The sequence below is a fragment of the Palaemon carinicauda genome, chromosome 42, assembly GCF_036898095.1.
Source record: "Palaemon carinicauda isolate YSFRI2023 chromosome 42, ASM3689809v2, whole genome shotgun sequence".
NCBI classification, from domain to species: Eukaryota; Metazoa; Arthropoda; class Malacostraca; order Decapoda; family Palaemonidae; genus Palaemon; species Palaemon carinicauda.
Genome location: NC_090766.1, coordinates 42,931,313 through 42,954,164, shown reverse-complemented (window position 1 = coordinate 42,954,164; position 22,852 = coordinate 42,931,313). Strand labels below are relative to the sequence as shown.

Sequence of the window (22,852 nt, the reverse complement as noted above, 5' to 3'; positions counted from 1 at the left end):
TCTCTGGTGGCGTATTTACATCAGTGTTGCCAGTTTGGCCTTTTTTCAGGCCAAATATCCCAAAATTTTCTTTTTTTTTTAAAATCAGTTGGCCTTTAGTAATATCATAAAAAGGTGGGCTTTAAATACTATATTTTTGGCCTTTTCCTAATATTGGACTGACCTTTTAAAGCTGTGGTTGATTATAAATTGGCTTTTTCTCATTTAGAAAATCTGGCAACCCTGACTCAAGGTTACCAGGTTTCCTAAATGAAAGAAGGCCAAAATTTAAACAACGGAAGCTTTAAAAGCCCAAACCATTAGTGGAAAAAGGACAAAAATATAACATTTATGGCCCTCCCATTTAAAACAGGCCAAATTGATATATTTGGCACGGAAAAAGGCCATAATTGAGGGGTTTGGCCGGAAAAAAGGCCAACCTGGCAACCCTGAAATTTTACATCCCCCCCGGCAACCCTCTCCCTAACCAACCTCCCCCGGGCCCCCCTCCCCAGAGTTGCCAGGTTTTCCAAGTGAAAAAAGGCCAAAGTCTGATCAACTGCACCTTTAAAAAGCCAACCTAATAGAAAAAGGCCGAAAATATAGCATTTAAGGCTAACCAATTTCAAAAAGGCTAAATTTAGGTATTTAGCACGAAAAAAAGGAAAATTTTAGAGGGTCTTTTGGCCCGAAAAAAGGCCAACCTGGCAACCCTGCCCCTCCCCCTACCTCCACTTGACAATAGAAAACTTGAGCAGTCTGGTTTGACAGTGGCGAAGAAATATTTGGTTTTTACGTTGATGGACCCTTTCGAACATGAATATAAACGTCTCACTAGCATCGAATCCTCCTCCTGGTTATAGTAAGTTCGCTAACTACCAAACAAACGATCAATCGGTCAAATCACCAGTAGTTTTAATATTATGCACAGTGAAGGGCCCCATTTTGCTGGTCCATTTCCCGAGCATTTTGGCTGTCAGGATGACGGGAAAGAGCGTAATGCCTATTGGCTATTATTATCATTATACTTATATTTTTTTTGGTATTTTGATAACTAGTATTGTTATAATTAATTGATTTCACATATGTTTAAAAATGCATTTACTTAGAAGTTGTTCGTAATGACAATGGGGAAGTTCTTCTGTTTGTAGCCATAATGCTCACTTTGTGGCACTTCTCTCAGACCTCAAATCCTCAATTGTTTGTTTATTTTACTGACTGGAAGGTCAAAATCCTCAATTGTTTGTTTATTTTACTGACTGGAAGGTCAAAATCCTCAATTGTTTGTTTATTTGACTGACTGGAAGGTCAAAATCCTCAATTGTTTGTTTATTTTACTGACTGGAAGGTCAAAATCCTCAATTGTTTGTTTATTTGACTGACTGGAAGGTCAAAATCCTCAATTGTTTGTTTATTTTACTGACTGGAAGGTCAAAATCCTCAATTGTTTGTTTATTTGACTGACTGGAAGGTCAAAATCCTCAATTGTTTGTTTATTTTACTGACTGGAAGGTCAAAATCCTCAATTGTTTGTTTATTTTACTGACTGGAAGGTCAAAATCCTCAATTGTTTGTTTATTTTACTGACTGGAAGGTCAAAATCCTCAATTGTTTGTTTATTTTACTGACTGGAAGGTCAAAATCCTCAATTGTTTGTTTATTTTACTGACTGGAAGGTCAAAATCCTCAATTGTTTGTTTATTTTACTGACTGGAAGGTCAAAATCCTCAATTGTTTGTTTATTTTACTGACTGGAAGGTCAAAATCCTCAATTGTTTGTTTATTTTACTGACTGGAAGGTCAAAATCAAGTCCTTTGCCTCTGTTCTTCACAAAATGAATAGTTTAAACGATTTAATTTTTATACTACAGAGAAAGAACCCGTGATTTAACTCAGGGCTACATTTAAAGGAAAAGGCACAAAGAGGAAATAAATATGACTTATTTGACTTTTCATTAAAACCAGCTCTTCTAAGAGGACACTCCAAAATCAAACCTTTGTTCTCTAGTTTTGGGTAGTGCCATAGCCTCTGTACCATGGTGTTCCACTGTCTTGGGTTAGAGTTCTCTTGCTTGAAAGTACACTCATGCACGCTGTTCTATCTTATATGTTATTTCTCTTCCTCTTGTTTTGTTAAAGTTTATATTTTTTATAAAGTGATATTTATTTTAATATTGTTGCTCTTATAATATTTTTTTTACCTTGTTTCCTTTCCTCACTTGAGCTATTTTCCCTGTTGGAGCCCCTGAGCTTATTGCATCCTGCTTTTCCAACTAGGGTTGTAGCTTAGCAAGTAATAATCATACTGAGACTACCTAACCTAAGCTTACTTGTGATGTATGGTTCCATATCATCGAAAGGCTACAACCTAAATTAGATCTAACCTAATGTAGGGAACATTAAGTGAGGAATCCTGTGCGTCTTATATAGCAACAAGAATATAATTATTAACCCTTTTACCCCCAGGCTCTTTGGAAATTTCCAACCCTTAACCCCCAAGGGGTTATTTTTTCCCCAGCACATTTTGCAGCATATTTTCTTTAAATTGCTCTAACAGCCTTAATTTTTGTCATAGAGAGGTCAGGTTGGTCTCATTCTCTTGGAAAATGCCTGAATTTTCTTAAAAAAATTATCAAAAATATGAAAAAATGAATTTTTATAGCCTTTTTTTGCATGGACGCAACGGTACGTCCATGGGGGTAAAGGGGTGGCTTTTGTGAAACGTACCAGTACGTCCTTTGGGGGTAAAAGGGTTAAATGGGCAAAGTTATTGTACACAGTAGTACAATATCCCTCATGAAGACAATAAAAGGTGTTTCTAGTTTGTTAATAGGTGATTTGAACGAATCTAATGTAAGAATTGGGTGGAAATCCCTGTTTTCATCAATTATAGACACTTAGAATTATAACAGTTATGACTGGAAATTTATATTTTAGAAGTTGAAAACAAGCTTATGAAGTAACCCAGGGTTCCCAACCTAACCTAACTTAGGACTATTCAGATGTACATTATTTCCTAGTTTACCCTGTCATTCAAACTCTAGGAGCCTTTGTATATCAGCGGCCAGCTCCTCGTGTTGATCAAAAATGGAAAACTAACGTAAACTTTACCCCCTAACCTAACCTAAAAGCTGTGTCCTTACCTAATGGGGGGGGGGGATAACGCCCCCCCTGCGTCTCCCCCTTACACTGTTGTATTTTAAGTTAGCCGTAATCAAACATACAGGTGGCCGCTGTCATACATACACCCCAAACTCAAATAATACATTGTTCCCATGATTAAATTCTATAAAACTTTACAGCACCTGTAAATATACCAATAACATCTTTTATTTCCTCCAAAAAGGAAATTACCACTTTTTTTTAGAAGGTTCCGAATAAAGCCATCATTACGGAGTGTTTCAAAGTAGACCTATTTAAGGCAGATGTGTCATTTATAGATGTGGAGGAAAGAGATTGGCTAAGAAAAAGTCACATGGCAGTGAAAACGTCTCTGATTCATCATCATCTATTAGCGTGCCTTTTTCCCATTCATATGGGGTAACAAGGTTGCCTTCTTTTGAAGGACTTTCCTTTGGCTTTGGGGTGGACTGTAGTCCCTGATTGAAGGTTGCAAATGGCTATCAGTACGAATAATACAGAAAATTGGAAGTCAAAATTTGGGACTGGAGACCCACGGGTCAGGAATTCCATGAAGTGATTCCAGGAGCTTCCTGTGATATGTATGCTGATCAAAACAAAACTTAGTCAAATATATATTGGTAAAAGAGAAGAGGTAATTCTTAACAAAAATGATTATCTAGTTAATTAGTAACTGCTTTTTATAGGGTATGGGATTCAAAATTGTTTATTTGAAGACATCACTGCGATCATGCCATTTCCAAAGTTCTAACTAATATTATACTACTGTATTTTATACTAATATTGTCCCTGTAAGTCACAATATAAGATTGAAAATCTTTTTGCCTTTTGATACTGAGAATATTTTATGATATGGTACTTTAATTTCATGCCAGATAAATGACCAATATATTTTTCCAGCTGTGTATCATATGTGTTATGTATTTCTGACATTTATTGTTAGTGCAAACCAGTATTTTGTATTATTATTATTATTATTATTATTATTATTTGCTAAGTTACAACCCTAATTGGAAAAGCAGGATGCTATTAGCCCAGGGGCTCCAACTGGGAAAATAGCTCTGTGAGGAAAGGAAATAAGTAAAAACTAGAATAGAAGAGAAGTTTAAGGACAATAATAACATTGAAATAAATCTTTCATATATAAACTATAAAAACTTGAAAATCACAAGAGGATGAAAACTTCAAAATAACAAGAAGTAAGAGAGTTGTGTTGAAAAATGGAATTTTTGAGTGGGAAACGAAGAACAAGTATATTACACCATACAGTAATGGCAGATATGTATAAACCACACCAAAAAATACATGTGTTTCATAAAACGTCATTGGCTGGCTTTCCGATGGGGTTGTGTTTTTCAATGGCGAAAAACATTTAAAACATCACAGAATTTTCTGATGGGGGAAACAATGTAAAAATAGGGATCTTTCAACTTGACCACACCCACCTAACCTAACTTGAGGGACCAGATCCTTCTTCCTACATATTAATGAGTGTGCGAAGTGTCTGTAGCCGACACTAGCAACCTACAGCAACATAACTCAGCATAAATAGAATATATATTTGTTCCGTAACTGGAATACAAACCAACGCTATTTATAGGGGTTATTACTTTTAGTGAAGCTGAAAGGGCAAGCCATTAAAATTTAGCGAGGTTTAACTACCCGTCCCGCTAGTTAGCGCGGGTAGGAGGGGTAGCTTGCTACCCCTCCCACTCACACACCTGAGATTGAGCTCACTTTGCTATTGGCTCTGATGGAGAGTGGTTGTCTTTGCTCTTCCTCCTCACCTTTTTTGGACTGCCATTAATCTTTGACCTTTTTAACTTATATATATGAAAACATACTTAATGTTTTTATATATATATATATATATATATATATATATATATATATATATATATATATATATATATATATATATATATATATATATAAAAGTTGATTTGTGTCTGTTCTCTTGGTAGACAACTTCCCGTCTGCAGACTAGGTGCTCTTCCCAAGGGAGATTTTTTGTTATATAATTTATTTTATCTTTTCTCAGTTAGTGATGCCGTTCTTCTTTGTTCGGCTATGATATTGGACGTAGAAAAGCATTGCCTGCCGTCCCGGGGGAATATGCTGTCACTGTGCCACCCCTTTCCTGTTCCCCTGCGCATGCTGCAGTTCCTGATCATCACTCTAACCTCGAGGAACTAGCTTTGGCTACGTCTTTTCTGGTAACGCTCGAGGCAGACCTTCAACTTGAAATAGGTTTGTTGATGGGAAGCAAAGAATGCTGTCTGGAGGTTAGCCTTCAAGGTTTGGATTTCTTTCCCTGCTGAAGGAGAGTTTTCCTCCCCAGATGTTGGGCTGTGTTTATCCCTTCCGAGGGAAAACTTCCCTTCATCATCTCTTGCCTCTCCTGCGATGGTCCCCTTCCTAGTGAAGGAGCTCTCATAGAGACTTCTCTTCGGAGACCTGCTGACTGTCAGCTTGCTGATCCATCGGTTGCTGTTCGACGTTGGGTTGGTAGCAGAAGTCATCGCTGTGTTCATCCTCCTCTGTACCTTCAGGGTGCTCCTGCTCCGCCGGCGAAGAGACGCCTTTCGCATCCTCGCCTCCGCAGTCTTCTTCTTCAGAGGAACCTGCCCAGCCTGCCTCTTTTGGTTCCCGACATTCGCTTCTGTCATCGGCCTCTCCTCAACGAACTTCGGTTTGTTCGTTGCCTGTAAGGGATAGTTCTCGTTCTCCTCCTGAGTATGTCTCTCTCACGAGGGTCACGTTTCTTCGCCTGAGCTTCAGTTCTCCATCTCGTCAGGCTTCTGCTCGATGTTCACTTGCTCGTCAGGTTCACCATCGACCTTCGACGCGAGAATTGCCTAGTCCCGTCAGCTCGAAGATCGCCTAGCCATCGCATATAGCTGTTGACTAGTTCTACCTCTTGTAAATCGCCTGCTTGTTCATCCTCTCGTGTCTCCCGGATTATGACTGACAAAACCTTTCCGCCTTTAAGACTTTAATCCATCTTCTGCTTCAGGACTTCTCTAAACCGAAATCTCCAGGTAAAATGACCGAAATCGTCGGACTTTGACACGTTATATTCTGTCTCACCCGCCACTTTGGTTTGGTTTGACTCATTCACAGCAGACTCATTTCAACCGGCTGACTTGACTCGTCTAGTAGATTCTCCTCACCTTGCCCAGTCCTGCTGCAGCTCACGATCGCCCACCAGTGCGATCACCTATTTGTGCGTGATCACCCACAATTGCCTGTCAACTCGTGATCGCCTGTCAATGCATGATCGCCTGTTGGCTCACGATCGCCTGTTGGCTCACGATCGCCTGTTGGCTCACGATCGCCCTCCCGCTCGCTTCCAGGTTCCGGGAGTTCCACCAACCACTTACAGCGTCTTGACGATTCCTCTACTTGTGATCGCCCTTTTGTTCTCTACCACACTTCAGGACTAATGATGAGGAAACACAGACCAGCTCGTGACCAGTCTCCAGCTCGCGACTAAGTTTCCAACATGCCATTACAGGCCAGCTTGTGACAACTCCTAGAATAGCAACCACTGTTCAGGGTCACAGCACTGCCCAGCTCGCGACTTTCCCTTCCAACGTAAAATTGCAGGCCCTCCGCCTTTAATGAACAGCTTTTCTTGCTTGCAGGTAGAATCGCCGACAGCCAACAATGTGTTTTGGAGGCCATGACTCTTGGGGTGGTCATTTCCCACTTTGTTCAACGGAGAACTTCTCTAGCGAGGATCGCAGAGCGCTACTGGTTACGATCCTCACTGCAAGCAAGTGTACTGCTTTTCCCAGTTAGACTCCTTTTTCTTTATTTGTCATACACAATAGTGCTTGAGCGTTATTGCTTCAACGATTGCTTTTCGATTCTCCTAGCGAGTCTCGTCATTTAGGCGACACGCTTTAGACTCTTTATCCAGAGCAAAAGCTAACATTACCTCATCAGCGCTAGCTCTCACGTCCACGATAGCACACAGCTGTGCTCTTTTTGGATGTGTTCTTCACGGCGACAGCACTCACAACTTCAACCTACGGTTTCTATGGATCGTGCTAATTTGGTAGCACTCACCACGACATGCAGTTCTTGGAACCTAACCTAGCATTTGCTAACAATTCGACAGGCAGCACACTTGTTAGCCTTAGTGCTTAATATAGTACCTTACTTGCTACTTACACTTGGAATTTAATGTTTTCATACAAGTACAGTGTGAATGGATTCTCTATGCAATTCATCTTTGGAACTTCTCCTTATGAGCTTCAGCTCTCAACATGACTCAAGAGTCTGGAATGAAGGACAAGAATGACTGGCTCTTTCTTTCTTTCATCTTCCCCTCCCTTGAGGAACAGCACCTACAGTACTCTGCAAGCTGTTCTCCTTTGACTGCTGGTAAAACCATTTCCCTTGTGTAACCTGGTATAGAGAGATATACTAGGCGAGGTGGGATTGGGTAACGTCTGTGGTTGTTTCAAAGACTCCTACGTTTCCAAGAATTCTTACCTGGACTAAATCACACTGCTAGTATCACACAATCACACAGATTTCTCAGACTGCTAAAGCATTCTATTTCCTGTTGGTTTTAGCAAGCTGTCAGGGTTTTCCCTGTTATACGTGTATAGCATAAAGGGGGAAAAACCCCTGGTTAAAAGCCAGCCAGTTGGATAGGACTTCCATCCACCTAAGGGGTGATTGTAGTTTTCCTAACGATAGAAACATCAAGCTCTTTGAACAAATTTGCCTCGCAATCACCTATCCCCTGGTAAGTACTGCCTGCAAGCAAAAGTGACGATAGAACACAGGTGTGTGAGTGTGTGAGTAGGGTAGCCAGTACTACCTTCCCTGGTTAACTAGCAGGGGTGGTAGTTACACCTTGCCAGAAGTTTTATGGCTAGTCTTCCAGCTTCCCCAAAAGTATATCCTTAATAAAGAGCTCAGGTTTTGTATTAGGAAAAATATAAATTACTTTAAATTTGTCGTATTTTACTAAATGTTGTGGTATATTTTATATTGATTACCTTTTACTGTACTCAAAATTCACTGTAGTAGACCTCAGTGTGCTGAATATTCTATTTCTAGTAGACCATAGTGAGTGTAATTTTCTATTTCTAGTACTGTAGACTTTAGTGTGTAATTGTTTTATTTCTATTTTTAGCCATCATCCAAAGCAACCAGCCTTCCATCCTTGCATCCTCTCCTCCAACGTCAACTGGCCTGCAGCCGAATCAGCCCAGTGTTTCTGGTGGTGGTGATGTACATATATGTGGAACATGCGGCAGCCAGTACACTGAAATTAAGGATTTCATAGACCACAAGCGTCAAGGATGTCAGGGGAGTGGATCCATTGCTTCTGCTGGAGGAGCGGTTCAGCCTCAAATGTCCCATCATGGTGTTCATCATGGCTCACACAGCTCTGTGGTTAGTCCATTTTCTCATTTACAGTAAAGGCTTAAATGTTTAAAGGCTGCTCATAAATGCCAGAGGCAAGGGATAGTGACATTGCTCTATCAAGCAGGACAAAGCCCTAGAGACTGACCATATATACATATGATCAGTGCCCAAGCCCCCTCTCCATCCATGCTAGGACCTAGGAGGGCCAGGCAATGGCTGCTGATGACAGCAGATAGACCTATAGGCTCCCCAAACCTCCATCCTTAGTTCTCATCTAATTACAGTAAAGCCTTTTCTAAACCAATTTTTTATCCAAATACCATCTGACCCTTGACTGAGCACTCTTTGTTCTCTTCTTTAGCCTGAAACCTATACCTATCCCTTTCATCCATTGTCAGTTATCCTCATTCGTCAGTTAACACCCTAATTCAGCTGATCTATGTTCATCAAGTCCAAGTTATTGAAAATTTGCACACACATTTGTGCAGAATCAAAACAAATGAAAAAAAATGGCGTCGCAAATGTCTTATTTGTTCCGACACTAAATACAAACCCTTTTGCTCTCTATTAGGGAACATACTTTTGGCGAAGCTGGAAGACTAGCCATAAGACTTTTAGAGAGGTGTAACTACCCCACCGCTAGTGAGTGGGCCGTGTAGGGGGCTAGTACCCCTACGCTGCTTTCATACATACATCACACCCCCCTGTGATCTATCGTCACTTCTTTTAGCTCGGAGAGTGGACGTTCGTCTCCCTCTACCACCTAACCTTTTTTGACTGGCCTTTATTTAGTTTGCTCTTTTAGATTTTGTTTATTTTTTGCAGGTGTGAGTGTTGCTTTTTCGGAGACAGCGTAGTGCGGGGTTTTCCTCGATGGCGGAGATAGCTTTTCTTACCATTCCTTCCCCTTTGATGCTGGACTCCCCTGCTTCCCCTAGGGCAGCAACTCGGTCCTCCCCCACAGGGGAGTCGTTCTTCCTGTTGATACATTTTCACCGTATTAAGTAGACATTGCTCGCACCCTGCGAATTTAATGGCGCGAAGGCCTCTTGTGGCCGACAAATAGCTCAAAATTGGTCTTGCTCCTCTATGAAGTTGACGACTCTCTCTCTCTCGTCCTGGGATGGCAGCTGGTGGAAGGAGTGAAAAGTCTGAAGCTTGTTCCTGTCCCTCTCAGGGGTCACTTTTCCCCTTTGCTGACTATGACGCACTCCCTCGTTCTGCGATGTCAGCCGGTGTAGGGAGTTTAAAGTCTGAAGCACGTTCCTGTGCCTCTCAGAGGACACCTTTCCCGTTGGTGGGTTAGGTTTTCTCTCGAGTGGTTTCTTTCAGCGCTGATGACATCTCTCTTCCTTGTTCTGCGATGGTAGACGGCATAGGGAGTGCAAAGTCTGAAGCATGATCCTGTGCCTCTCGGGACAGCTATCCCGTTCATGGGTTAGGTTTTCTCCCGAGTGGTTTTCTTCAGGGGTAACAATGTCGCAATCCATTGTTTAGATTTTGCGGTTGGTGTAAGGAGTGCAAAGCTAGAAGCATGTTCCTGAGCCTCTCTCAGTCACTTTCCCATTCGTGGGTTAGGTGTTCTCCCGAGTTTTTTTTTTTTTTTTTTTTTTCCGGACTGACGATGACGCTGTAGTGGTTTGCAGACTGTGGCCAGATGTAGCACGTTGATTGCCTAGTGTTTGAATACCGACCACACCCCAATTTCTCACTACACAAAAAATAGGGTGCAATATCCAGAGATCTGGGCAATATGTAAACTGTCAAGAATGAACTGGGCACCAAAAAAATTCCTGCCCTGAGATATTAACACTTTTATTTGTTCTGGATCATTTACTTCTCTGTTTATATAAAAGCCTTTTTCAGTTTCTCCTTGAAGTACTCAGTCTGAGATATTCCCAATCTATGAAAAACAATTATTTCCTTGATAACATTCATTCTTTGTCTTCCGAGATCTTAGTAATCACACAGTTCATAATATCTTCTCACTTTGTGGTCTCTTATTTTTGGAGACTAATATGTGACCCTAATTCTGGGACAATTGCATCACTAAATGAAAAGAGGCAATTACACTAATATGGGGAAAGATCTGTCAGGGATAAGACTAATCACACAATAGAAATCACATTAAAAATATGACACCCACAACTGCTGTCTAGAAGACAAGTGAGTCGTCTGTTTACATCTGTAGTTAAAACTATGTACCTCGACAAAGTGCTCTGACGTAGCCGGATTGTGTCTTTCTGAATCTAAAACCCCACGGGTGTAGGGATTGCTGCCAGCTACCTGCTAACAAAACAAAGAAAGGAGTTTTGAGACAATGTTGAATAAAAAATTTAAAAAAAAAAGTTAAACAGTTTTCTAGTACAGTACTTTACTATATTAAAAATGTATTTTTCCTAAACGTTCTGGTTGTTTTGTACAACGCACTCCCTCGTTCTGCGATGGCAGCCGTCGGAGGATGTGTAAAATCCGATGCATGTTCCTGTTCCTGTGGAAGTTGCTGTTCCTATCCCGTCACTGCCTTCATTGCCTGCATCTGCTGCAGTTCTTGATCATCGTGCTGATGACGGCGCTTTCGATTTTTGCTTGCTCAGTCTGTGGATCAAGGGCAAAGTCTGTAGATTGTTCCTGCTACCCGTGGTGGACACCTTTCCCTTATGCGGGTTCGTTCCTCCCTGGACTAGTCTTTACCATGCGGGATTAAGAGAGGGTTATCGACTCGTCCATGCCTTTATCTAATCCCTTGGAGTGTGGCTCGTTGTAGCATGAAGGTGATGTTGCTCGCCCCTGCGAGTTTAATGCTTCCAACGTCCGTCCACTTGCCTTTACTCTTAGCTGACTCGTCTCCCCCAGCTGACTTGTCTCGCCCAGCTGACTCGTCTCATCTAGTAGACTTGCCTCGCCCTGTCCTGCTGCTGCTTGTGATCACCCATCAGTTCGTGATTGCCTGGCAGCCCATGATCACCTGTCAGCTCGTAATCGACTGTCAGCTCTATTCCCGGTTCCTGGAGTTCCAGCAACCGCTTCCAGAGCCTGACGATTCCTCTACTCGTGATTACCGTTCTGTTCTCTACAGCACTTCAGGACCAACGACGAGACAGCACAAACCCGCTCATGATCAGGTACTGGCTCATGACCAGTCTTCAGTTTGCAACCGAGTTTTCCTCATGCCACTGCAGGCCTGCAGGTGATTTCTCTTGGGATCGCGACCACTATTCAGTGCCACAGCGCTGCTCAGCCCGTGACTTTCCCCCCTGAGGTAAAGTTGCTCTCTCCCTTTGACGATCAACAGTCTTCCTGCTTGCGGGTAAAATTGCTGACAACCAGTGGTGAGTCTTGGAGGCCTTAACTCACGGTATGGTCATTACTGACCTCATTCAATGGAGAGCTTCTCTGGCGAGAATTATAGAGCACTACCAGCTATGACCCTCACCGCAAGCTAGGGCATTGCTCTTCCCAGCAAGACTCTCCTGCTTCTCTACTCAACACTCACAATAGCATTCAAGCACTCTTGCTTCACCGATTGCTTTTTGAGTCTCCTAGTGAGTCTCCTCATCTAGACGACACTAGAGCCTCCCGCTTACGAGACCGTAGGACTCAACGCTCTCCTCGGAGGCGTTCTTCTTCACAAGGATTGTAGAGTTTTTGTTGAATATCTGAGAGGGAAAACTGCTCAGTCTCAATGAAGAAAGGCTATCACTTGGCCTTAAGCCAGATCTTTGGACTGAAATGGGTTCATATTTCCTCTTCAGCAGAATTATCCATGTTCATATGGAGCTTTGAGTTATCTGTCCCTCAGCTAGAAGTGAGACCCCTCCTTGTAACATGGTCCACATCCTACGTTCCCTGAAAGGATCACCTTATGAACCATTGAGTGGGGCTTCAGATATTGTGAATTGACCATTAAGATGGTTTTTCTCCTTGTCCTGACCTCTGTAAAGAGGGTCGGTGAATTGCATGGTCTCTCCTACGACATCGTCCATTCAAGGGCATGGGGGTCACGTTACTCTCAGCTTCGTCCCTAAATTTATCGCTGAGACTCCAAATCCTGCTGTAGCAGACTCTAGGTTCGAGCCCTTCCGGATTGCGAGTTTACGGAGGTTAACTCATAACACTGATCAAATATTACTGTCCTCAGAGGTTGCTAAAGGTGCTATTTCAAGCATACCAAAAGAGCTCACCCACACAAAAATCAGCTGCTTGTCAGCACTGGCAGGGTCAAAAGGATGATTACGAAGAACACAATTTCCTCCTGGATTTGGCGGGTCATTGACTGAGCCCTCAATCCTTCCCCCTATAACCAGGGAAGACGACCCAGAGCTCATGATGTCAGGGGCACAGGCACGTTCCTATCATTCAAGAGGAACGTCTCTGTGTCTCAGGTCTTACAAGCTGGCATGTGGAAGCATCAGGACAATATTTACAGGTCACTACCTGCAACAGTTGACACTCGGGTCACCAGGCAAGTTCTCTCTAGGCCATGTGGTGGCCGCTCAGCAAGTCATCTAATGGCTTTAGCTCCTTACTGGACAATTAGCAGTAGGTCAAGGGCAGCGTTATGGTTTTAATCTGTGGTGAATGTAAAGGAATGACTGTCCTTTTCTTTTCTCATCTTCCCCTCTCTTGGGGCACAGCATCTGAGGCCATGGTGAGCTGGCTCAAATCTACTCCGAGTTACCTGAATATTTCTTTGCTCATGTACAAATATATTCCGTCACATCCACAATCTCCTGGCAAGGGGGAGTCGGGTTGTATGATAACAAAACTTTGATTATATAAAAACATAGATACTGTATAGTCACAGAATGGTTCCTCACCCACTGACCATTATTACAACCTCTATGGTATTATCAAACCAACAGGTTCACGAGGTGTCAGGGTACCCATCCCAAGCTTCCGTAAGCATGGAAGTGACAATCCCAAGGCAAAGTTTTCAGCCAGTTGAATGGACTTCCACCCACCTATAGGTGGATCTGCTACATAAAGAATGATGATTTTTATTCTTGTCAGAGCAAATGACAAATTTAGAAGTAGTTTGTATTTTTCCTAACTATACAAATCTGTAGTTCTTTACACATACTTGTCCGACCATCACCTTCCCCCAGTAAGTCTTGTATACAATCAAAAGTGGTTGAGGTAGTGAGTGAGCGGATGGACTGGGGGTGATCCCTGCCACTGCCGTGAAGTTGGTTGCTACCTTGCTCAAAGTTTTTATGGCCAAAACACCAGCTTGTGCTAATTTAACTACTATTTAAACCTGATTTCTTTACACTAAGTTCATCTGCCATCACTTACCCCTTGAAGTTCCAGCTACTGTACAATCAAAGTGGGGTTGTTGTGAATGATTGGGGTGGACATTGCTTCCCTGCTACCCACTGGTAACAACCATACCTGTTGTTGACACCTTATTAAAAGTTTTTATGACTGTGTTCTATCTTGTGTTATTTTCTATCTCGTGTGTAAAGAACTTTGTATAGTTAGGAAAAGTAAAAATTATTTTCCAGTTGGAAATTTTTAAAATAATTTGTATTTTTCCTAGTTATACAACCCAAAGTCCTTCAAGTTAACTTCCTCCCTCAACCATCCATCTCAGTCCTGAGCTGAAAGGTCAAAGTGAAACTGGTCTGGCTCGTAGGGGGTTGGTTGCAGGGCTTCTCGCCATCTCTCTCCACTGGTTGTTTAACTCCTCATTAAACAAATCAAACGACCGATCCAACTCACTTAGAAAACTTCTTCCCTTTAAAAGATTCAGGTTTGTATAGCTAGGAAAAATACAAATTACTTTAATATTTGTGATATTTTTGTTGGGTTTGTGTACTTGGAGGCATCATGAGAAATAAACAAGCAGATCAGCTGTCAAATGCAGGAGCTCTTGGATGATAAATAAAAGAGTATTGTTTGATCCAATTACATTATTAAAATTGACCACCTTGTGCAACAGTCTTTGCTGTAAAATAATTTGAATATTTTCTGAGCATGCAATAGGGTCTTTTTGGTATCAAAATGAAGCTATAACATTAGAGAAACTACACTGGGCTACTGTCAACCGCATATCAGAAGCATCCCTCTGAACACACTTAAGAATATCTCCACTTTTGAGATTTATCATTACTGTATACGGTTGCATGTCTCGATATTTAAAGAAAAGTTCACTAGTGATCTGTTATTTCTTTTAATTTTCTAAACAGGTTGGGATGCCAGTTGGAATGCCTCATGTCATCTTACATGCCCCTTCTGGACCCCCTCAAATGTACCGTATCGTTCTAGAACCAAGCACATCTTCGCAGGGACAGTCTATTCTTGCTCAAGCCCTTACAGGTGCCCAAATGCCCCATATTCCTGCACATCAGCTACAGCATCCGCAAACCCATTCCGCACATAGTCCACTCCAACATCAGCAGGTTTGAGTTATGAGTATTTGTAATTGTGTTCTTATTCTTGAAATAACATTAGGTTTTGTACTTTTATTCCTAAAATAACATAATGGTTTGGGTTCTGTGCTCTTGATTCCTGAAATAACATAATAGTTTCTATTTAGATTTTTATATCACTGTCGTAATACTAAGGAAATATGAATAATTGTTTGTATGTATTTTCTGTTTCCTGGTTTTTTTTATTTAATTTTATCATTGTAAACTCAGTAATCATAATTAGTCTACATTTATGTTTTTTTTTTTTAATTTTGGTAACACTTCTATTGCTTGTTTAAAAGACTAAAGGTAATTGGCGCTAATTCCAATTTTTCATAAACTTTCAGTGTTTTGTCTTACATAAATTTTCTTACTGTATCTTAATCCATCTGATTCCAATGTGATTTTTAGTGCTTCATTTTTTCAGATTTTACTTTCATCTATTTTTTATTTGACTTTCATGTGGTTTTTATAAGGGTGATTGCCATATATAATATTTTTGTAAAATAGACATTTTTTCCGTAACTGGAATAGAAACCTATGCTATATATAGGGGTATATTTTCAGCGAAGCTGAAAGGACGAACCATTAAAATTCAGCGAGGGTTAACTACCCCTCCTGTTAGCTAGCGGGAGGTAGGGGGCTTAGCTAGCCACCCCACTCACTTACACACCTGTGAGTGTGCTTCACTTTACTTTTGTCTCGGAGGGAGAGCGGTTGTTGCCGCTTTTCCTCCTCGCCTATTTTGGACTGCCATTCTTTGTCTTTGTAACTTATGTTTATTCTTCCATATACTGTATATGAAAACATTCTTAATGTTTTTATGTATATGTTGTAGCTTTCCTTACAGTTTATATTGCTGTTTGTGTGATAGCGTAGTACAGCAGGTTCTCAGGGACAGAGAACCTTCTCTCCTGACCTTTCTCCCTTGGACATCAGTCATCCCTATGGCGGATAGCCTTCCATGTGACTTGACCGCCGCCGCAGGGGAATCGTCATCGTCTGGATACTACTCTGTTCAGCTGTTTTCGTTGCCTTCCCCTCTACGTGGAATTTGCTGGGGGTAGGGAGTTTGGCTCTCTCAGAACTTGACTTGGTCTTGCTCTTTCTCAAGGTCATTGCTGCTCACTTTTCGTGGGTGGCTGACAGTATGCTTTGTGTGGCGAGCATCTTTCCCATTTGCGGGTTAGGTTGCGTGTCTGAATGGTTTTCTTCATTGATTAAGTGAAATTATAACAGTTTGCAATTTAACTTTTCAGCTTCGTCTCCGCGGGGAACCCCCTTCCTGCCGGAGAGTCGAGTAGGTCTCCTGAGTAGTTATTTTTCTTAGCTGCATTAATTAATTGTAATTCTTGTTTTGTTACAGTTTTTATGCTGCCGCTCTTCTTCTCGCATTGATGTCGGCCGGGGAAGGGAGTGCGCAGTCCTTATTTTGTGTCTGTTTTCTCGGTGCACACTTTTCCCGTCTGCGGACTGTGTGCTCCTCCCGAGGAGGTTTTTGTTACATAATTTGTTTTATTTTTCTTCAGTTAGCGACACCGTTCTTCTTGTTTGACTAAGATAGTCGGTGTAGAAGAGCTGTGCCTTTTGTTCCTGGGGAATCTGCTGTCACTGCACCATCACTTTCCTGTCCTTCTGCGCCTGATCAACTCGGTTATTAACTACAGACTCGGAATAACTTTTACATTGACTGTCACACTGCAAATATCTCAACACACAGCTTGCATAGGCCGCAGACCTTGTGTAGCAACGTTTAGCGAGGTGTTAAGGTCTCCTTATTTTTGGTACTAACCTACCTACTCATGAAAAGGAGACCCTGGGTAAAGCCAAAAAGCCAGTTGTTCCGTAACCGAAATACAAACCATGCTATTTACATTGGGTTTACCTTTTAGCGTAGCTGAAATGGCGAGCCATTAGAATTTAACGAGGGTGAATTACCCCTGCGCTAGTTAGCGGGGGGTTAGGGGAGTGGTAGCTAGCTGCCCCTCCTCCCCTCACACACCGATGAATTGCTTCACTTTCACTTTTGGCTCGGACATGGACAGACGTCTCTGTCTTTGTCCTCGCTTGGCAGCCATTGTTTATTTTGTCTTTACTTAATCACTTACTTTTCTTTTACTCAATATATATGTAAACATTTTCTCATGTTTATGTATATATTTGAGTATAGAAATCAGTAAGTTTCCTTTTCAGAGTTTGTGCTTGTGTGTGTAGTGTACGATATCTCCGTGGAGCCCTCGGCAGTTAGGCCACCATGGTGTAATTTCATGGGTCGCGATCGAGTTTGACTTCGGTCTTTCTCTCTCTCTCTCTTGAGGTCGTTCACCCTTTTACTACGTTACTACGCCTTTTGTAGCTTTCTTCCCGTGTGGGGGGTTGCTACGCCGTACGTTTTGTCTCAATTAGTTTATGAATCTAATTGTATTTGTTGATTTTTCAGCTTTGTAGAACGATTCCTTTCGGGGTTTTCGTTCTTTCTTTAGTGTTCATTCATTTTTAGATTACATAATTACATAGTTACATAATTATAATTGTTATAATTCTGTGTTGGTTACAGCTCTCCTTCCGTGAGTGTAAGTGGTTGTGAGGGCACGTGCCTGTTGTGTAATTCTTGTGTTCCTTTCCCTCGGGATTCCTCTTCGGAGCCTCCCTGGGGGAATGAATGTGTACTAATGATTTTTGTTTTATTTTTTTACAGTTACCGATCTAGTTCGTTTCTGTAATGTGACAACGGTGTGAGCTGTCTTGTTGAGGCCTGGGGATTTGGCTTTTGCTGCCTCCCCTATGGATCTTCGTCAGGGGCGTGTCTCCTTCTTCTGGAAGTACTCCCGTGACGATTGACAGCTCTCCAGTTCATTTTAGAACTCTCAGGAGGCTCGCCTCCTTGGGTGGGTAACTTTCCTTCCGAGGGAAGTTTTTCCTGTCCAGGCTTGAGTTTTTCTCCTTTGGGGGTTCTTCTCTTGCCTTTTTTTCGTGCGACTATGCTCTTGGTGCTGAGCTGTCGCACCTGCAGTTTCGCTCAAGGGGCTGGGCAACTGCAGGAGCCCCTCCTCGGAGGATTGCTCCTTTTAGGTCACTGGCTGACCAGTCTCTTCTACGAAGTGTTTCTCTTTCGTTCGCGAGAGAGTACACTCATAGAGACTCCTCTTCGGAGGATTCTTCTGCTGTTGTTGCTGTTGGCCTCCTTCGCCGTAAGGCTCACCGTCCGCCTCGTCGTAAGGGCCTCCCATCTCCCTATAAGGGTGCTAAGAGGCGCCTTTTTGAATCTCCGTATGCAGCTTACAACTCCTCCTTCTTGATCTTCCGCCCCTGGTGCAGATGGACAGCAGTCTGACCTCGTCTTCCGACGGGCAACGGTCTTCCCGACGGATAACGGTCTTCCCGACGGATAACGGTCTTCCCGACGGACATCAGTCTCCTGACGGACAGACAACGGTCTTCCGACAGACATCAGTCTCCCGACGGACAACGATCCCTTCGGGGCAAAGGGTTGCCTCCCACGGGGGTTCTTCCCTTGCGTGTCAGGGTTCCCCTGCGCGTCCTGCTGTGTTCTCTCCTGCTCAGTGTTAGCGCACAGGCGCTCTCCTGCTCTCCTGCTCAGTGTTAGCGCACAGGCGCTCTCCTGCTCATCAGGCGCTCTCCTGCTCATCAGCGCTTTCCTGATCGCTAGCGCTCTCCTGTTCGCCAGCGCTCTCCTGTTCGTCAGCGCTCTCATGATGATCATCTCTGCTGTTCCTGTTGGTTCCTGTTACGCGCCCTGTGCGCCCACGTTCGCCCTCGCGATCTAGAACTTCGGTTCAGGTCTTGGACAAGGACTCTTCTTCTACGCACAGGCTTCCACACGTTGCCTTCTGCTCAGCTCACCAGCGACCATAGACACGTCAACGTTCACCTGCTCGTCAGCGATCTCCCACGCGTCAACGATCGCCATCGATCTGCCACGTGTGTCAGTTCCCCTGGACACCATCAGTCGCCTGCCGTGGACCACGATCTCCGGTAGCTGAGTCTTGCCGTAGATCTTCCTCCTGCTCGCCAGCGCTCATCTTTACTTCTGTCCTTCTGTGCGCCAGCTTTCTTCAATCGCCAGTGCACATCTGCGCGCCCTTTTCTGCCACGCACCAATAGGCGCCAACATTTTTCTGACAGTCTAGGATCGCCTGATTAACAGCTTGCTTCAGCGCTCACCTTCCTGATGCACCTGCGTGCCTTCTGTTAGCGCGATGCGCGCTATCCATCACTAGTCTCTCTCGCGTTGGCAATCGCCAACGCGCCCGCATGATTCTTCACCTGCGCGCTAGCGTTTTGTTAACGCACCACCGCTCGCCAACGCGCCGTCGCTTGCCAACGCGCCGTCGCTTGCCAACGCGCCCTCACTCGCCTACGGGCTATCGCTCGCCAGAACGCGCCATCGCTCGTCAACGCGCCATCGCCCGCCTACGCGTCATCGGTCTCCCGGCCGCCTGCGCTCACCCGCGCTCCCACGTGCCTGCGCGTCCACACGCCCACGTGCCCGCGCGTCCACACGCCCACGGTGTTCCGTCGCGCGGACGGACGGTGTTCCGTCGCGCGGACGGACGGTGTTCCGTCGCGCGGACGGACGGTGTTCCGTCGCGCGGTCCGACGGTGTTCCGTCGCGCGGTCCGACGGTGTTCCGTCGCGCGGACCGACGGTGTTCCGTCGCGCGGACCGACGGTGTTCCGTCGCGCGGACCGACGGTGTTCCGTCGCGCGGACCGACGGTGTTCCGTCGCGCGGACCGACGGTGTTCCGTCGCGCGGACCGACGGTGTTCCGTCGCGCGGACCGACGGTGTTCCGTCGCGCGGACCGACGGTGTTCCGTCGCGCGGACCGACGGTGTTCCGTCGCGCGGACCGACGGTGTTCCGTCGCGCGGACCGACGGTGTTCCGTCGCGCGGACCGACGGTGTTCCGTCGCGCGGACCGACGGTGTTCCGTCGCGCGGACCGACGGTGTTCCGTCGCGCGGACCGACGGTGTTCCGTCGCGCGGACCGACGGTGTTCCGTCGCGCGGACCGACGGTGTTCCGTCGCGCGGACCGACGGTGTTCCGTCGCGCGGACCGACGGTGTTCCGTCGCGCGGACCGACGGTGTTTCATCGCGCGAACGTCGTCTTAATTCTTGCAGTATCCATTGTTCGCCTACGGGTTATCGCTCGCCGACCACCAGCTCTCGCCCTTCCTACCACGCTCGCCCTCCTTCTGCGCTCCTTCGCGCACCTTCGTTTGCGTTCCTGCGTGCCCGCGCATGGGCGCTTCCACGTTCGCCCACGCACAAACCATTGATTTACCATCGCGCGAGCGCCAGGGCGATTGCGACCGCGTTTCCCGTTGGGGTTTCGCAGCATGGCCAGCCTGGCGAGTCTTCTGGAGCGTATTTCCAGAACACGGCCTCACCCCGTAAACTCAGAGCATGGCACATGCAAGAGCAGGAAGAATCTTCAGGGAGGTCTGAGCAACATTCTTCTTTCCAGAACCTGGGTTAGCCCTTCCCCTCTCATTTCCCTGGAAGGGTTTTGCCAGGGAGCTTTCCGTTCGAGATTTCTCCATCGGCCAAAGGGTGACTGGTTTACCCCTTCCTCTTCTCCATCTCGTGAAAGGGGCTTACCAGGTCCTTTCCCTCCTCGGTTGCGACCCGAGGTTTTGTTCAAGGAAGCTACAGGAAGGTCATGGGTACTTTCCTCCTCCCGGGCTCAAGCACCTTGGCGTTTCGTCGCCAAGTTTCGAACTTGCGGGCAAGCTCGATGTTGGACCATCTGGACGCAATGACCGAGGGCTTCCTTTCGGGTGTCTCATCCGTGGATGTCGACAACCTCAGACACCCTTCCATCCTTGGGAAGAGTTTGTTTGTGCCCAAGGACAGAGACATAGACAGCGGTTGTGCGGAGGAAGTCGACTTCCGTTTCTCACTCCTCCAAGGCGCTTTCTTCCAGACCCTGCAGGGCTCCAGCGCCTCTTTCTTTCAGCCTCGTCAGTCTAAGTTATCGGACCGGCTACGAAAACTGAGACAAGGTGTCCAATAGCAGTCCCCTCCTGTCAGGAACAGGTAGCACGGGAGACTCTCCCGGGGGGGCATAGTCCTAGAGGGAGCGGCAGAGTTCACGATCTCTAGGATTGGCAACCCCCCCCTTGCAGGTTTCACGCTGGGAGGATGCCTAAGGTTACTCATCCGGATAACAGCTTCCCAATGCCCATTCCTGCACGATCTCCGTGATCAGCCAAGGATATCGCGCCTGCCGTCTCTGTCAGCGAATTCAGTGTCTCTGAACCTCTATGCCATAGGGTCGGCAAGAGTTTGCCCGTTTGGGCAGAATGATCCATACCTTAGGAGAAGGTCCTCCATAGGATCGTCGACGGCTTCACCCCCCGGCTTCTTTAGTCAATCCTTTCTCGTAAGAAAGTATCTGAGACGGGAATTCCGTCGTCGACCTCTCAGCTCTGATCAAGTTTGTCGAACAAACTTCGTCCAGCGTGGAACAGCAGAATCGATCAGACTTGTAACGAGGCGACAGGACTCCTTAGGCCCTGGATCGGAAGGACGGGTACTTTCAGTTTCCATTCCATCCATCTTCCAGGAAGCTCGTGGAATTCAGCCTAGTCTACAGGTATTCCTGCTTAAGATGCAGTGTGGCGATCCTGCCGTGGCATCGCAGGTTTTTCCCCAGAGAACTCTCCCTGCTTTTCTCATGGCCGCTCGGGAGCAGGCTGCCGCCTCCTTCGCCTTTTGGAGGTCTGGTCAACTCCGGTAGGCTCGGGTTCGACCTTCTTCAACGCCGGGACAAGCTTCCGAATCCTTACCATGAGTGGGGGTTCATGGTAATTTGCTAGGAGCCTTCTCTTCTTCTGCCTCAACATCTGGAGTATCTGGCCATGATATTGAGTCAACGGCCTTACCACGTTGGAAACCCCGCTTCTCGTCCGTTCAGCGAGGTTAAGCAACGTCGGGTCTGGTTGGTACTTGGATGGGTGACCGCCTGGGGACGCCAGATTCTGTTGCCGCCTCCTCCGAGCCTTCCCTTCAGTTGACTGTGGCAAGGCTGAGGAGAGTCGCAGTACCTGTTTTCCGTCGGGCAGAGCTTTCAGCCCTACCTTGGAACGTTTCCTAGGTCTCTTTCCTCATTGACCCGTCTAAAGTTCCGTATGGTCGCCTCAGGATAAGTTCCATGTGGGGCGGCCCAAGTTCCGGTGGTTTCAAAGCAACGATTAACCGGACTTTCTGGCCCCTATGGGACCAGCGGGACGATTAGACCTGCAATGGGGATAGACCTTTGGAACCTCTTGATGGGAGTGGATATTCTCGTCCTTTCCCCACATTTTTGATGCTGTTTTCGGACTCGTCAAAGAAAAGGGGGGGGGGGGCCTGTTCCGGTCCAGGCCTATGGTCAGGACCTGAAGGATACCTCTCCATCATTCAGGCAGGCTTAGGGGCCGTAGTCTGGCCCCTCTACAGATCCTACAGCTCCTGCCGAGTCGCTCCGTGCGCGACGACTTCATGGTACTGGCGTGTTCTAACCAGCAAGGGACGCATTTTCATACCTTCGCATCTTGCAGTAGAGATACTGAGATGATTTGAGATCCTCTCAATACCACCATCGGCTCGCTCATTCCGGGCAGAGGAATGTTCTCTCCGACTATCCGAGCAGAGCCTCGTAGAGAGAGTGTACCTGGGGGTCTTTGGCCTTGAGGAACCAGCAAGTCCTGGCCTGGGGGACCTGGTCGCGACAGCTTGGAACCTCAAGCTTCCGCTGTTCTTCCCCCCAGTCTCAGACCCCGAGACTCTTTGGCAAGATGCATTCCGGTGATGGTGGGACAACATCGACGCCTGCGTCTTCCCTCCTTTGTTGTCTGTTGAGAATGGGTCTCAACAAGACCAGGTTGTGTGTCAACCTTTCAATGGCCCTGAGAGCTCCACT

The 22,852-nt window shown here is 45.5% G+C and overlaps 1 protein-coding gene and 1 pseudogene across 1 annotated transcript in view; both read left to right on the top strand.

Moving 5' to 3' along the window:
• Window positions 1–702: 702 nt before the first annotated feature.
• Window positions 703–22,852, top strand: part of LOC137632800 (zinc finger protein 64-like) — a 102,916-nt gene continuing 80,766 nt past the window's right edge. Inside the window, exons 1-3 of the mRNA XM_068364896.1 lie at window positions 703–841; window positions 8,276–8,538; window positions 14,703–14,915. Coding sequence (XP_068220997.1) covers window positions 796–841; window positions 8,276–8,538; window positions 14,703–14,915 — 522 coding nt within the window. The 5' untranslated portion in view covers window positions 703–795. The remainder of the gene's footprint in view (window positions 842–8,275; window positions 8,539–14,702; window positions 14,916–22,852) is intronic.
• LOC137633366 (5S ribosomal RNA) lies at window positions 21,820–21,938 on the top strand (annotated as a pseudogene).